The 16,718-nt window shown below is 40.2% G+C and overlaps 1 protein-coding gene across 9 annotated transcripts in view; it reads left to right on the top strand.

Moving 5' to 3' along the window:
• ASH1L (ASH1 like histone lysine methyltransferase) overlaps nucleotides 1–16,718 on the top strand; it is a 165,228-nt gene that overhangs the window by 122,054 nt on the left and 26,456 nt on the right. For all 9 annotated transcript variants that reach the window (XM_007525313.3, XM_016189210.2, XM_060201588.1 and 6 more), the window contains 7 exons: nucleotides 2,155–2,361; nucleotides 2,464–2,610; nucleotides 5,512–5,620; nucleotides 6,535–6,699; nucleotides 6,851–6,945; nucleotides 9,954–10,111; nucleotides 12,282–12,434. In XM_007525313.3, coding sequence (XP_007525375.1) covers nucleotides 2,155–2,361; nucleotides 2,464–2,610; nucleotides 5,512–5,620; nucleotides 6,535–6,699; nucleotides 6,851–6,945; nucleotides 9,954–10,111; nucleotides 12,282–12,434 — 1,034 coding nt within the window. The remainder of the gene's footprint in view (nucleotides 1–2,154; nucleotides 2,362–2,463; nucleotides 2,611–5,511; nucleotides 5,621–6,534; nucleotides 6,700–6,850; nucleotides 6,946–9,953; nucleotides 10,112–12,281; nucleotides 12,435–16,718) is intronic.

Here is a 16,718-nt window from a genome sequence, read left to right as displayed (position 1 = left end):
TTTACATGTGTGGGGTCCCATGTTAGCCTTACAGCACCACATATACCAGAACAATAATGCTTTCTTTCCTTAAGTTTCTCTTTCTCTTTCCCCCTTTAAGTAAATTATCAAATCTTAATATATATGTCAAAAACTCCTAAATTTGCATTGTCTCAGGGTCTGGGTGCACAAAGGCCAGGTCTAAGTTTCTGGTCCCCACCTTTGGGTGGAGGGTGACTTCACAAGTGGTGAAGCAAGAGTGCACGTGTCTCTCTTTCTCACCCTTTTTATATCTCCCCATACCCCCTTTGTTTGTTTCTGTCTCTATTCAATAAATAAATAATAAAATTTAGAAAGATTTTGCACTGCTTCTAAACAATATATATAATAAATCATTAAATTTTATGTGGATTGCAATGCATTTGAGCATATGAACTAAAACTTGCATGTGCACAGTTTTCTTAAAATTTCATAGGGTGGGGCTGGGTGGTGGCACACCTGGTTGAGTGCATATACTACAGTGCTCAAGGACATGGGTTCAAGCCCCTGGCTCCCACCTGCAGGGGGAAAGCTTTGCAAGTGGTGAAGCAGGGCTGCAGGTGTCTCTCTCTCTCTCTCTCCCTCTCTTCTTCTCCTACCCTCTTGATTTTTGGCTCTCTCCAATAAATAAAGAAAATTAAAAAATAATAATAAAAATAAATAAATAAAAATTTTCATAGGGTACACTTGATACCAGTGTTCCTTGCAGCTTTTTTTTTTTTTTTTTTCCTTTTTTAAGAAAAAAAAGTGGAGCATTGCTCCAGTACTTGTGAAATTTCTCCATGTACGTGCTCCTGTGTGGTGGCCAAGGGTTTGAACTTGGGTTCTTATGCATGCGGCATTCCTATTCATCATATGAATGGTTATTTCATCAGTTAAAATAGGTTTTATTTATCCTGCTTTTAGTGAAAACATGTAATGACTATTCAGTATCTCTTATGTAAAAATCATTGCAAGTATGTACCCTGCAGGATGACCTGTCTTCTGACCACACTTTTTTTTTTTTTAATATTTTATTTATTGGATAGACACAGTGGAATTGAGAGCGGCAGGGTGATAGGGAAAGAAGATGAGAGAGACCTACAGCACTGCTTGACCACTTAGTACACCTACCAAGCTTAATTTCTTTTTCATTTCTTTCATTTAGAGGAAGAGAGGCCAAGTGTTATTATTAATAATTAATATTAACATTTGAAGTCATTTATTATTAACCAATATAACTTTGTTAAAATAAAAGTTTTGTTGTTACCTTTTATAAAGCAATAAATGGGGGCTGGGGAAAATAGATCAACTGATTAGAGCACAGTGTTAGTATACCTAAGGTCCCAAGGTCCCAGGTTTAATTGCTGGTAACACCATAAACCAGGGCTGCACAGTACTCTGGTGTTATCTGTATTCCTCTTATAAAAGTAATTGAATAATAAATATATAAATAAATATATTTAATAAATAGGTTCATGGAGAAATTTAAGTTTGGTGGTCTGAGAGGGTAACATACTCTCAAGCACAAGATCCTGAGTTTGACCTCTGACAGTACAGAGTGATGTTTGGTTCTTTCTCTTCCTATCAGTTGCATTAAAAAATAAATAAAATCAGGGAGTCGGGCGGTAGCGCAGCGGGTTAAGTGCACGTGGCGCAAAGCACAAGGACCGGAGTGAGGATCCCAGTTCGAGCCCCTGGTTCCCCACCTGCATGGGTGTCACTTCACAGGTGGTGAAGCAGGTCTATAGGTGTCTGTCTTTCTCTCCCCCCTCTCTGTCCTATCCAAAAACGATGACATCAATAACAATAACTACAATAACAATAAAAACAACAAGGGCAACAAAAAGGAAATAAATAAATAAATGAAATGAAATGATTTTTTAAAAAAATAATTAAATAAATAAAATTGGGCCAGGTGGTGGTGGACCTGGTTTAGTGAACATGTTACAGTGTGCAAGGACCTGGGTTCAGGGAAAGCGTCAAAAGTGGTGAAGCAGTACTGCAGGTGTCTGTTTCTCTCCCTCTCTCTCCCCTTCTCTTGATTTCTAACTGTCTCTGTTCAATAAATAAAGATAACAAAAAGATTTAAAATAAATAAAATCTTAAAAATAAAAAAGTAATTTATGTTTGTTGACATATATTTTTGTTTTCTAGAATGATCTTTGCTGAGTGCTCCCCTAACACATGCCCCTGTGGTGAGCAGTGTTGTAACCAGAGGATACAGAGACATGAGTGGGTTCAGTGCCTAGAACGATTTCGAGCTGAGGAGAAAGGCTGGGGAATCAGAACCAAAGAACCCCTGAAAGCTGGGCAGTTCATCATTGAATACTTAGGGGAGGTTGTCAGCGAACAGGAGTTCAGGTATAGTGGTGAATAATGCTTTAGTAAAATGGATTGGACTTGAAAACTTGGAAATTGTTTTTTACTTAGTCATTGTCTTTCAATCATTTCTCTTCTCTTCAGGAACAGGATGATTGAGCAGTATCATAATCACAGTGACCACTATTGTTTGAACCTGGATAGTGGGATGGTGATTGACAGTTACAGAATGGGAAATGAGGCTCGATTCATCAACCACAGCTGTGATCCAAACTGTGAAATGCAGAAATGGTAAGGAAGGGGGCCAGAAGGTAGTACAGCAGGTTGAAGTGCACATGGTTCGAAGTGTGAGGACCAGCATAAGGATCTCAGTTGGAGCCCCCAGTTCTCCCACCTACAAGGGGGTCACTTCACAAGCCGTGAAGCAGGTCTACAGGTGTCTATCTTTCTCTCCCCCTCCTCTCTGGATTTCTCTCTTGTCCTATCCAACAACAATAATAATAACAGTAAACAACAAAAGGGGGAAAGAAGAGCCTCCAGGAGCAATGGATTCGTAGTGCAGGCAGCAAGCCCCAGTGATAACCCTGGAGGCAAGACAAAAGGAAAGAAAGAAAGAAGAAAAGGAAGGAAGAGATGAAAAAAGAAAAGAAGTGGTGGTAAGGAAGCGGGGGGGGGGGGGCGGGGTAAAGCCAAGAATTCAACAGCAAAGACGGTGTTAAAAGTATCTACAGTGTGCAAGGAGGTGTGACACAGTAGATAAAGTATTAGACTCTCAAGTATAAGGTCCCAGGTTTGATTAAAGAGCATATCTGGAAATTGATCTTTCCAAGATCAGCTTATACAGAGCAGCCCAGCCAGTTCCGTACTATGCAGAGTTAACGTCCTGCTATTCCTTCACTTCGTCCTAAGTACATAACTCCCAGAAAATTATGATTCCAAACATATATATATATAATTTTATATAATTTTTTATTATATATATTTATTTAGTATATATAATTTTTATTATTTATTGGATAGAGACAGAAATCCAGAAGGAAGGGGGAGAGAGACACCTGGAGCACTGCTTCACCACTCGTAAAGTTTCCCCCCTGTAGACGAGGACTACAGGCTTAAACTCGGGTCTGTGCACATTGTAACGTGTAGTCAACCAGGTGCACCACCACTTGACCCTTATATAAATCTTTAATGCCATGCCAGAGCCTTAGAGCCAGGATATCACTGCTAAGTGACCTTTCCAGGCCAACTTTTTCATTTTTTTTTTTTAATTTGGGAGGGGAAGAGATAGTCACCACGGCACGCATATATGAAGATTTTTGTAGGTAAGTTGTAGGAAATCAATTTACTGAGTAAGTAGACTGAAATCATGTTTCATTTTGCTTTAGTTTTGTTTTTGCTATCTCCAAGTTCCTTGAACCTACAGTTTAAGAAGAGTTTGTATACTAAACAGGAAAAGTATAAGTAAGACCCAGCAGCCTGCAGTGATGTAGTAAAGTGTTGGACTTTCTAGCATGAGGTCCCAAGTTCAAGCCAAGCCATCAGCAAAAAATTGTTTAATTTTTTAATCTTTATTTATTTATTGGATAGAGACAGCCAGAATTGAGAGGAAGGGGGAAGATGGGGAGAGAGAGAGAGACAGACCCCCCCTGCAACATTGCTTCACCCTTGTCAAGCCTCCCCCTAGCAGGTGGGGACCAGGGGCTTGAACCTAGGTCCTTGCTTATTGTTTCTTATTTTATTTATTTATTACTATCTTTATTTATTGGATAGAGACAGCCAGAAATCAAGAGGGAGAGGGTTGATAGAGAGGGAGAGAGACTGAGAGACACTTGCAGCCCTGCTTCACCACTTATAAAGCTTTTCCCCTGCAGGTGGGGACCGGGGGTTCGAACCTGGGCCTTTGCGCACTGTTAATACATGTGCTCAACCAGGTGCGCCACCACCCGTCCCCTGGTCCTTGCTCATTGTAACATGTGTGCTCAACCAGGTGTGCCACCACCCATCCCCACAAATTTTTTTTTAAATATTTTACTTATTTATTAATGAGAAAGATTGGTTCGTTCTCTCTCTCTCTCCACCTGACATCTCTCTGGCACATATGTTGCCAGGTATTGAACTTGGGACCTCACTTTTGAGAGTTTAATACTTAATTCACTGCGCCACCTCCAGGACCACCCACAAAATTTTTAAAGACTTATTTTTATGAGAGATAGACTAGAGCTCTTCTCCAGCATGTATGGTGCCAAAGATTAAACCTGGCGACATATGTGCCAGTCCTGTTCTCTACTCTCTAAGCCACCTCCCCAGCCAGAAAGTTTTGCTTATTTTGTTTTTTACTTTGACATGTTGCCTGGATTTGAAGACAGGATCTCACCATCAAGCTATACCTCTTAGTCACTCCCCTTGCCCAATTTGTTACTAATTTTTAAAAATTTCTTTATTGGAGGATTAATGATTTACAGTCGACAATAAAATACAATAGTTTGTACATGTGTAACATTTCTTAGTTTTCCACATATCAGTTCGACTCCTCATTAGGTCCTCCTCTGCCATCATGTGCCTGGGCCTAAACCCTCCCCCACCCCAGAGTCTTTTGCTTTGGCGTGTTTGTTGGTTTGTTTTTTGCCTCCAGGGTTATTGCTGGGGCTGGGTGCCTGCACTAGGCACTACCCACTGCTCCTAGCAGCCATCTTTTGTCCATTGTTATTGTTGTTACTGGATAGGACAGAGACAAATTGAGAGAGATGGGGAAGACTGGAGGAGAGAAAGACACCTGCAGAGACCTGCTTCACTGCTTGCGAAGTGAACCCCTAGTGGTGGAGGTAGGGATGGGAGGGAAGTTGGGGCATTAACTGCGATCCTTGCGCTTTACACTATGTGCACTTAACAGTGTGCTACTGCCCAGATGTCCAATTTTGTGTCTTTTTTGAGAGCTTGCATACAAAGTGGTGCTGCCCCCATCTGTGGAGTTGTAACTTAGTTTCTCTTTGTTGCTTTCACATTGTGCCAGGGATGGAACCCAGGGCCTCATATACAGGCAAGGCAGCACTTCACCCATTAGTAACAGGCAAGGCAGCACTTCACCCATGAAGTACATTCCTGGTTGCCAAAACAGGCAGATTCCAAAACTAGCAATTTTTTCTCATTTTCAGTCATAGTATTAAGTTTTTAACTATGTTCCTTTCTCTGTAGGTCTGTTAATGGGGTTTACCGGATTGGACTCTATGCTTTGAAAGATATGCCAGCTGGTACTGAACTCACTTATGATTACAACTTTCATTCCTTTAATGTTGAAAAACAGGTAAGAATACTTAGTCCATGCCAGAGACTTAATTTTTTCACAGCACTCTAACATTGACTGACTTGTATCCATTAGAAGAGATAATTTTCACTCTTAAACTCACCTGTCTAGAATGCATAGGTTTCAGTTATTTTAGAACTCTAGAGAGAGAGAGATTGCCTAATTATTTTTTAGTGTTCACTATTTTGCTTTTCTGGTGAATAAAATTTTTCAATATTTAATCTTTCTACAATAGTAGAAACCCATTTATATTTATTTTGTTCTCAGTTACTTTCTCTTTAAAAAAAAAAAAGATTTTATTTATTTATTCATGAAGATAGAAGGACAGAGAGAGAAAGAAACAGATATCACTCTGGTACATGTGCTGCCAGGGATTGAACTCAGGACCTCATGCTTGAAAATCCAATACTTTATCCACTGCGCTCCCGGACCACCTCAGTTACTTTCTCCATATGAAAATTTCTTTTCTTTTTCTTTTTTTCTTTTTAATCTTTATTTATTGGGTAGAGACAGCCAGAAATTGACAGGGAGGGCGGAGGTACATAGCATAATGGTTATGCAAATAGACTCTCATGCCTGAGGTCCCAGGTTCCATCCCCTGCACCAACATAAGCCAGAGTTGGTAAGTGCTCTGGTTTAAAAAAAAAAAAAAAAGAAGAAAAGAAAAAAATTGAGAGGGAGAGACACCTGCAGCTCTGCTTCACCACTCATGAAGCATTTCCCCTGCGAGTGGGGAAAAGGGGCTTGAACCCGGGTCCTTGCACATTGTAACTTGTGTGCTCAGCTAGGTGCGCCACTGCCCAGCCCCCGTATGAAAATTATTCTTTTTGTTGAGTATCTAGATGCTCAGGCTTCCTACTTGAACTTATAAATGAGACTGCAGGCTAAAAGCACTATTCTTTCTTCCTTCAAAGCAACTGTGTAAATGTGGCTTTGAAAAGTGTCGAGGGATCATCGGAGGCAAGAGTCAGCGCATGAATGGACTCACCAGTAGTAAAACTAGCCAGCCTATGAACACACATAAAAAATCTGGACGGTCAAAAGAGAAGAGGAAGTCTAAACACAAGCTGAAGAAAAGGGTAAATAATGGCTCTCTTTGCCAAAGAGCTTCTTAAAGATAGTTCAAGAAATAAGGGAAATGCCGACGGGTGGCATCTTTAGAGTAGTTCTAATATTCTTCCAGGTGATTCTGACTTTTTCTCCCTATAATTTGATCCATTTGTTTTTCAGAGAGGCCACCTCTCTGAGGAACCCAGTGAAAGCATCAACACACCAACAAGACTGACCCCCCAATTACAAATGAAGCCAATGTCCAATCGAGAGAGGTAAAAAAAAAAAAGATTTTCTATTCAAGAGTTCTTTAGATCATATGATTTTCCTCATCAGGTTAAAAATTGCTAAATTTAGTATAGTTGAGTCATTTATTTTGTCCAGCTGATCTTACAGCAAAAATTCTGAGGATCTACAGGAAGAATGTGGAGGTGGAAAAAAATCTGTTTTCTTAATTCCTGATTAATGTTCATTTCAGTATTTCTTCAAATATGACTATCCAAAAAAATGTATGTATGTATGTATGTGATATTTGCAGTTCCTGTGACTTAACACCAATATTTATATTTTAATAGATATGTTACAGTATCTCAAAATATCTCAAAATTATTGTTTGTTAAACCCACCATTAGCTCTTTTATGTTAGGAATTAATATTGCAAGCATGGTCTAGGAGGAGGTGCAGTAGATAAAGTGTTGGACTCTCCAGTCCTGAATTCAGAGCACATGCAAGAATGTTGTCCAGTTCCCCCCTCCTCCCGTCTCTCTCCCCTATCTTTCTCATTAATAAATAAAATCAGTCTTTAAATAACTTACGTTTAAGAGTTGGGAGATACCTCACCCATATAGTACCTACCTTACCAGGTAGACAGTCCTGATTCGAGCTCTAACATAACATGGAGCACCAGGGAAATCTCTATAAATGGTGATACATTATTATGACACCTCTCTCTCCCTGTCTCTCACCCTCCCTCTCCCTCTCCCTCTCCCTCTCTCTTCAAAGTAAAGAGAATAAAAAAAGGGAATGGAGAGATTTGCTGAGGTCCCAGCTTCACATCCCACAACCACTATAAGGCACAACTGGTGAGAGAGAGAGAAGTGAGAAAGGAAGAGAGAGTGCACATATGTAAAAGGAAAATCCTGCCAGGGACTAGGTGGTGGCACACCTGGCTGAGCACACATAATACAATGTGCAGGGAACCAGGTTCTAGCCCCCAGTCCCCACCTGCAGGGAGAAAGCTTTGCAAGTGGTGAAGCATATCTGCAGGTGCCTCTCTCTATCTCTCCCCCTCCCTCCCTGCCTCTCTCCTCTTTCTCTCTCTTTCTCCCCCTTCCCCTCCCTCTTTTTTTTTTTTTTTTAATTTTACTATATTTATTGGATAGAGATAGTCAGAAATGGAGAGGGCAGGGAAAGATAGAGAATAGAGACACCTGCAGCCCTGCTTTCCCCCTGCAGGTGGGGACTGGGTGCTCGAACCTGGGTCCTTGTGCATTATAAGATGTGCACTCAACCAGGTGCTCCACCACCCAGCCCCTGTCTTTTATCTTTCTAATTGAAAAGTCAGTCTGGAATAGTGAAGCCCCAGTTAAACAAAAAAGTGTAAAAAGAAATGAATTTCATATTTTAGTAACACAGATGACCTAATCTAGTGGTTATCAACTTTGACTGCATATTAGTCTATGTAGCTTTTTAAAACTCCCCTACATCTGTGAAACACTAATCCCTCAGTATTTAAATAAATAAACTCCCTACACCCAGGCACACATATCAGAATTTTTTTAGATATTGAGTGGGTTTATAAAGTTCTCAGAGTTGGGCAGTGACACACTGGGTTAAGTACATAGTGTGAAGCACAAAGACCCACATGATCCCAGTTCAAACCCCTGGCTCTCCACCTGCAGGAGAGTCTCTTCAGAAGCATTAATCGGGTCTGCAGGTGTCTCTCTCTCCCCCGTCTTCCCCATCTCTCTGTTTCTCTCGTCCATATCCAACACCAACACCAACAAAAATGGGGGAAAAAAATGGCTGCCAGGAGTGCAGGCACTGAGCCCTAGCAATAACCCTGGAGGCAATAATAATAATAATAATTTTTTTTAAATAAAGTTCTCCAAGGAACTGTAAAATTAATCTTCACTTTCAGGGGTTCATAATTTGAAACTTACTTAACGTCACATCTATGTATATGTGTGTTACTGTAAGAATAAAATTATGAAATCTTTAAAAGTGTGTCAGGTCAGCCAAGATGCACATAACTCATCTAAATTTAGAAATTAGGAGTAGGGAGGGGCTGAGTGGTGGCATACCTGGTTGAGCACACATGTTACAGTGCACAAGGACTGGGGTTCAAGCCCCTAGTCTTCACCTGCAGGGGGAAAGCTTTGCAAGTGGTGAAGCAGGTCTGCAGGTCTCTCTCTTTCTCTCTCTCTCTCCCCCTCCCTCCCTCTGTCACCCCCTTCCATCTCAATTTCTGACTGTCTCTACCCAATAAATAAATAAAAATAATTAATTTTTTTATTTTAAATTTAGGAGCAGGGAAGATAGCATAGTGATTTTGTAAAAAAGACTTTAATGACTGAGGCTCGGATGTCCCAGGTTCAATCCTCTGTACCTCCATAAGCCAGGACTGAGCAGTGTTCTGGTTTAAAAAAAAAAAAAAAAAAAAAAGTTTAGAGATTGATGTATAGTCTTGTACCTAACATACTTTCCCAGAACATAGTCATATTTATTTATAGAGATAGAGAAGCAGAGAAAGTAAAAAAGACCCGCAGCACCAGAACTTCCTACAGCGCAGCAGAGCCCAACTTTAAACCTGGATCATACATATGGCAAAGCAGTTCACTATCACACATACCCATCTTAAATATCTTTGCTTTTAAGATTTACTTATTAATGAGATAAAATAGCATGTACAGCCCAGGCCTCATGCTCGAGCATCTAATGCCTTATCCACAGCACCAACTTCTAGGCTGCCTTCTTAAATACCTTTTTCTTTAAAGCTTAATAATAATAGGGAAATGTTTTATGTCATGTGGAAAAAAATCAGTATACAAAAGTGAATACTGCTTATCGTTATAATTTTCTTTGTAGTAACTAATAAGTATTTAGGTCCTCTTAACAGTGAATTAATAGATACATAATAAATGTTTATGAAATTAGTAGAGAGAGCCAGGAAGGGTGGCTCAGCAGTAGAGCACATGCCTTGTGAGTATCTGGGTTCAATCCCCAGCACATATATAAAAAGAAGACAAATGAATTAATAAAGGAATTCTTTCCTTCCTCACAGGAACTTTGTATTAAAGCATCATGTGTTCTTGGTCCGAAATTGGGAGAAGATTCGGCAAAAACAGGAAGAAGTAAAGCACACTAATGATAACATTCATTCAGCATCATTATATACTCGATGGAATGGCATGTGTAGAGATGATGGGAACATAAAGTCTGGTATGGCTTGAGAACTATTCCTGTTCTTTAGAATGTCTAAGAAGTGACTATTTTACTTTACCATGAACAGTCTGAAAATAAAGTGTTTGTGGTCCGGGGAGGTGGTGCATTGGATAAATAATGCACTGGGTTCTCGAGCATGAGGTCCCAAGTTCAATCCCCGGCAGCACATGTACCAGAGTGACGTCTGGTTCTTTCTCTTCTCCTATCTTTCTCATTAATAAATAAGGTTAAGCACACATGACACAAAGCAAGGACCGGCTTAGGGATCCCGGTTTGAGCCCCTGGCTCCCCACCTGCAGGGGAGTCGCTTCACAGGCAGTGAGTCAGGTCTGCAGGTGTCTTTCTCTCCTCCTCTATGTCTTCCCCGCCTCTCTCCATTTCTCTCTGTCCTATCCAATAACCATGACATCAATAATAACTACAACGATAAAACAACAAGGGCAACAAAAAGGAATAAATATTAATAAGAATTTAAAATTTAAAATAAATAAAATCTTTTTTAAAAAATGAAAATAAAGTGTTCAAAAGATGCATATTTGTCTTGTCCATGGCCCAGGGTCATGGTGCTCTAGTCTCTTCCACTTACCTCTCTCTGCCTCTCTGTGTCTATTTGCTTAGTGTCTTACATCCTCTCCATGATTTAATTGACAGAAATTCCTGAACTTATATCCTAATTAGTTTAAATCTTTTGTAAATAACAGCAATGATTCCCTAAATCTTTATTGTATGGTGGCACTGAACTACGCACATTAAAAGCATTATCTTATTTAATATGCAGAATTAACTCATGAGAGAAGTAATTCCACTATTCCCATTTTATAATTGAGACAGATTTTTTTTTATTTCTTTATTTCCAAGACTTTTCTTTTCTTTGTTTCTTTTTTTTTAATATTTATTTATTTTCCTTTTTGTTGCCCCCTTTTTTTTTTTATTGTTGTAGTTATTGTTGTTGGATAGGACAGAGAAATGGAGCAAGGAGGGGAAGACAGAGGGAGAAAAAGATAGACATCTGCTCCAAGAAGGATTCAGAGGACCTAGTGGGGGTTGTATTGTTATATGGGAAACTGGGGAATGTTATGCATGTACAAAGTACTGTACTTACTGTTGAATGTAAAACATTAATTCCCCAATAAAAAAAAATCAGAAAGAAAAAAAAAAGACATCTGCAGACCTGCTTCACTGCCAGTGAAGTAACCGCCCCTGCTGCAGGTGAGGGCCTTTTTTTTTTTTTAACTAGAGCACTGCTTAGCTCTAGCTTGTGGTGGGGGGGGGGGAATTGAACCTGAGACTTGAGAGCCTCAGGCATGAGTCTCTTTGCATAACCATTATTCTATTTACCCCCACCCAACAAGACAGATTTGAGTAACTTACCCAGGATCACTCTGAATAATAAACTCAGACTTTACAATCAAACTCACTTTGTAACTCAAATTTGCAGCTTATGTGTATATTAGTGGCTAATATACCATGTACCATTTGGCCACTAACTAGGTCTCTCTGACAGTAGTTCTCAGTCTAATAAACTTCTATTTCCTTTTTTTTTTTTTTTAAGAATTTGTTTATTCATGAGAAAGATAGAGAAAGAACCAGACTCTACTCTGGCACATGTGCTGCAGAGGATTGAACTCAGGACCTCATGGTTGAGAATCCATTGTGCTGCCTACCAGACCACCTGTTTACTTCATTTTTTTTTTTTTAACCAGAGCACTGCTCTGGCTTATGGTGGTGTGGGGGAGATTAAACCTGGGACTTTGGAGCCTCAGATGAGTCTCTTTGCATAACCATTATGCTATCTACCCTCCTCCCTCTTTTTCTTGTCTTTTTTTTTTTTTAATATTTTTATTCATTTATTTTTGGATACAGAAAGAAATTGAGAGGAAGAGGGATATAGAGAGGGAGAGACACCTGCAGCCCTACTTCTACTCATGAAGCTTTCCTCCTGCAGGTGGAGACCAGGGCTTGAACCCAGGTCCTTGCGCACTATGATGTGTGCACTTAGCCAGGTGCGCCACCACCTGGCCCCCCTCTTTTTTTTTTCTTTAAGGAGAAAAAAGACTACATGACCATTATCTACCTAATAACTTCAAAAAAATAGGGCAATTGACAAGAAGGAAAAGCCACACAGTGCAGGTTTTCCTAAAAGCAGTTTTTCACATTATCCTTTCAGATGTCTTCATGACCCAATTCTCCGCCTTACAGACAGCTCGATCTGTTAGAACAAGACGGTTAGCAGCTGCAGAGGAAAACATTGAAGTGGCTCGGGCAGCCCGCCTAGCCCAGATCTTCAAAGAGATCTGTGATGGAATCATCTCTTATAAAGGTGACTGTATCTACCCCAAATTCATTCTCCTTCAACTCTTTATAAAAAATCATATCACTTACCCTCACTGAGACATCCAAGACCAAAAAACAAGTAGCAGGGTTTTTTGTTGTTTGTTTGTTTGTTTGTTTTTTAACCAGATCACTGGCAGGTGTAAGGGGATTGAACCTGGGACTTTGGAGCCTTAGGCAGTAGACCCTCTTTGCATAACCATTATACCATTTGCATACCAGAGTAGATACCCTGCCCTGGCAGTTTATTTTATTTATTATTAGATAGAAACAGAAATTGGGGGGAGGGAAAGATACAGAGAAATACCTGAAGTGCTAATTCACCACTCGTGAAGCTTTCTCCCTACAAATGGGGACCAAGGACTTGAACTCAGGTCCTTGCGCACTGTAATGTGTATGGTTAACCAGGTGTGCCACCATCTGACCCCAACAGGTGGCAGTTTAAAATTAAGAGTTTAGGAGGTTGATTTAGGGGCCAGCCAGGAGATGACTTACATGGTAGAGCCCACACTTTATCATTGGTAAGGACCAGGGTCTGAATCCCTGGTATCATGAGAGTACTATGCACAGGGAATGCTTTTCAAGTGGTAAAATAGTGTTATGGTGTTCTCTTTGCATAACCATTATGTTATCTACTCCTGCCCTTAATTTTTCATTTGTAAAGATTTTATCATAGATAAATACTGTATTATAGAGATCAGGTCTTTATAGGATTGAAAAAGCAAATTTCTATCTTTGATATAATTTTTCTGAGGCAGTCAATTATCAATTTAAGAATAAATGTATAGGGAGTCGGGCAGTAGCACAGCAGGTTAAGCGCACATGGCACAAAGAGCAAAATTCCCGATTTGAGTCCGTGGCTCCTCACCTGCAGGGAAGTTGCTTCGTAAACAGTGAAGCAGGTCTGCAGGTGTCTTTCTTTCTCTCCCCCTCTCTATCTTCCCCTCCTCTCTCCATGTCTCTCTGTCCTATCCAACAACGACAACAATAACTATAACAATAAAATAAGGGCAACAAAAGGGAATAAATAAATATTTTAAAAAGAATAAATGTATAATGAACATATGCTATCAGTGATTCCTCATCTTTATTTTATTATCTTTATTTTTATTTATTTATTTATTTATTGTTTTTTTCTTTTTTACCAGAGCACTGATCAGCTCTGGTTTATGGTGGTACAGGGAGAATTGAACCTGGGACTTCAGAGCCTCAGGCATGACAGTCTGTTTGCATAACCATTATACTATCTACACCAGCCCTTTATCTATTGGATAGAGACAGCCAGAAATCAAGAGGGAAGGGGCACCTGGAGAGGACCTGGAGCACTGCTTCACCACAGACAAAGCTTTCCCCATACAGGTGGGGACCAGGGGCTCAAACCTGGTCCTTACACATTGTAATATGTGTGCTCAACCAGAAGTCCCACCACCAGGCCCTATTCCTCATCTTTTTAAAGATTTATTTTATTTACTATGAATAAGAGAAAGGTCCACATTTGCCAGAGAAAATCCAAAGTACTACTCTGGCATATACAGTGATTGAATTGGAACCTCAGGCACTGAAGTCCAATGCTGTACAAATTGAACTAGTTCCTCAACTACTCATCTTTTTTGATTGATAGATATCTTTGTGTACCATATTACCATATGTCCAGAAGAATGTACATACAATGTTTTACTTATATTTTAGAGGATTCATAGGTCCTACCTTTGACAGTAAGGAAAAGGACATAAATTTGGAGCAGGGGTAGATAGCATAATGGTTATGCAAAAAGACTCATGCCTGAGGCTCCAAAGTCCCAGGTTCAATCCCTTGTACCACCATGAGCCAGAGCTGAGCAGTGGTCTGGTTTAATAAAATACATAAAAATGGACATAAACTTGCAAAAAAATTATTTTCAGAGAGCATTCTTTGAAAGGACCCAGGTTTAAACCCCAGTACCACTTGGAAGCACCATGTATGGAACTAAGAAATGCTTTGTGAACAGTGGTACAATGCTATGGTGTCTGTCCTTTTTTTTTTTTCCCCCCTCCCCCTTCAATCTCTCCATCTCTGTTGAAATGAAAAGGGAAAAAAAATGTCCAGCTGGAGTAGAAGAATCAGACCCTGGCAGGCAAAAAAATAAGTGTAATATTTTAACTGAATATGTTTTTTTGTTGTTGTTGTTTTGTTTTATTTTTGTGGTTTAATAATGGTGTCCAAGTTATAAGGTTTCAGAGACACAGCCAGGGAGGTAACAGGGATTATGGGGGGGAAAAACTTCTTTGCCTGAGGTTCTAAGGTCAAATTTACTCCTTGGCATCACCATAGGTCTGATTCAAAAAGGGGAAGTGGGGAGCCACACAGTATTCATCTTTCTCTGAATGACCTCACTCAGAGGTAGAACTTTGGAAATAATCAAAGAGAAAAGACAGGGTAACTCCTTTATTTATTATTTTTTTCCCTTCTGTTGCCCTTGTTTGTTGTTGTTGTTGTTGCTGTTGCTATTGTTGGATAGGACAGAGAGAAATGGAGAGAGATGGGGAAGACAGGGGAGAGAAGGGTAGGCACCTGCAGACCTGCTTCGCCACCTGTGAAGCGAACCCCCTGCAGGTGGGAGCCAGGGGCTCCAACCTGGATCCTGATGCTGGTCTGTGCGCTTCCCGCCATGTGCACTGGCTCTCTGACTACAACAGTAAAACATCAAGTGCAACAGATGTGTATAAATAAATAATTTTTTTTAAATGACCACTGGGAATTGGTACTCCAACAATAATTTGGGTGTCAAAATATATTAATAAATAAATGCAGTAGTTTTTTTTTTCCTCCAGTGTTATTGCTGAGGTTCTGTGCTTACACCATGAATGCACTGCTCCGGTAGGCTTTTTTTTTTTTTTTTCCCTTTTGTTTCCCTGGGTGGGGAGGGGTTTGGTTTTTTTTTTTTTAATCATTGCTGTTGTTGCTGTTGTTGGATAGGATAGAAAGAAATGGAAAGAGGAGGGAAAGACAGTGGGAAGAGAAAGACAGATACCTGCGGACCTGCTTTACCTCTCCTGAAGCCACTCCCCTTCAGGTGGGGAGCTGGGGGCTCGAACCCGGGTCCTCACAGCAGTCCTTGCATTTGGTGCCATTTGGTGGAGCACTTAACCTGCTGTGCTACCGCCCGGCCCCCATGCAGTAGTTTTTTTGTTTTGTTGAAGTTTGACAAATATATATATATATTTCAGGGATATAGTTTCACAATACACAATATACTCACCACAAAGTTCTCTTTGTTCACTCCCACCTTCCTCCTTTGTGTCACAATTGTTCAGGAAGATATTTCTGAATAGATTTGGGGAAGTAATTGTAGCTTTTTGCCTTCAGCTTTAGCCTGTCTTCCCTCCATTTTCCCTAAACTCTATAAAGAATTGGATTTTTTTTCTTCTTTTTTTTTTCATTTATAAACTTATATTTATTGGGTGGTGACGCAGTGGGTTAAGGCATATGGTGTGAAGCACAAGGACTGGCCTAAGGATTCCAGTTCAATCCCCAGGCTCCCCACCTGCGGGGGCGTAGCTTCACAGGCAATGAAGCAGTCTGCAGCTCATCTTTCTCCTACCCCCCCCTTTTTTTTAATGTCCTGCTTTATATCTTACTCTTTTTTTTTTTTTTTTTTTTTTTTTTGCTTATTGGATAGAAACAGCCAGAAATCGAGAGGGAAGGGAGGGTTAAGGAGGTAGAGAGACAGAGACACCAGCCACGCTTCTTCACCCACTTGTAAAGTTTTCCCCATACAGATGGGGCCAGGGGCTTAAACCCAGGTCCCTGTACACTGTAACGTGCTCTCAACCAGGTGCACCATCACCTGGCCCCTCTCTCCCCCTCTCTGTTGTCCTTTCCTCTCTTGATTTCTCTCTGTCCTATCCAATAACAACTACAGTAATAACAAAAATGATAAAAAACAAGGGCAACAAAAGGGAAAAAATAGGAACAGGGGTTTCATAGTGCAGGCACCAAGTCCCAGCGATAACCCTGGAGGCAAAAAAAAAAAAAAAAGATTTATTTATTGATGATAAAGATAGGAGGAAAGAGAGAAAGAAAAAGACATCACTCGGTACATGTGCTGCTGGGAATCGAACCCAGGACCTCATGCTTGAGAATTCAATGCTTTATCCACTGTGCCACCTCCAAATCTACTTTTTTTTTTTCCCCTCTCTTCTGTTTTATTTATCTTTATATTTTAGTAGGGTTTTTGCAGTTTTGTTAAGCAGGGATACAGAGAGAAGAGCTGGGATCAGCCTGTCATAAGTTA

The sequence above is a fragment of the Erinaceus europaeus genome, chromosome 11, assembly GCF_950295315.1.
Source record: "Erinaceus europaeus chromosome 11, mEriEur2.1, whole genome shotgun sequence".
In the NCBI taxonomy this organism is placed as follows: domain Eukaryota; kingdom Metazoa; phylum Chordata; class Mammalia; order Eulipotyphla; family Erinaceidae; genus Erinaceus; species Erinaceus europaeus.
The sequence above is the reverse complement of the archived record's forward strand: the minus strand, read 5'-3'. Positions and strand labels throughout refer to the sequence as shown.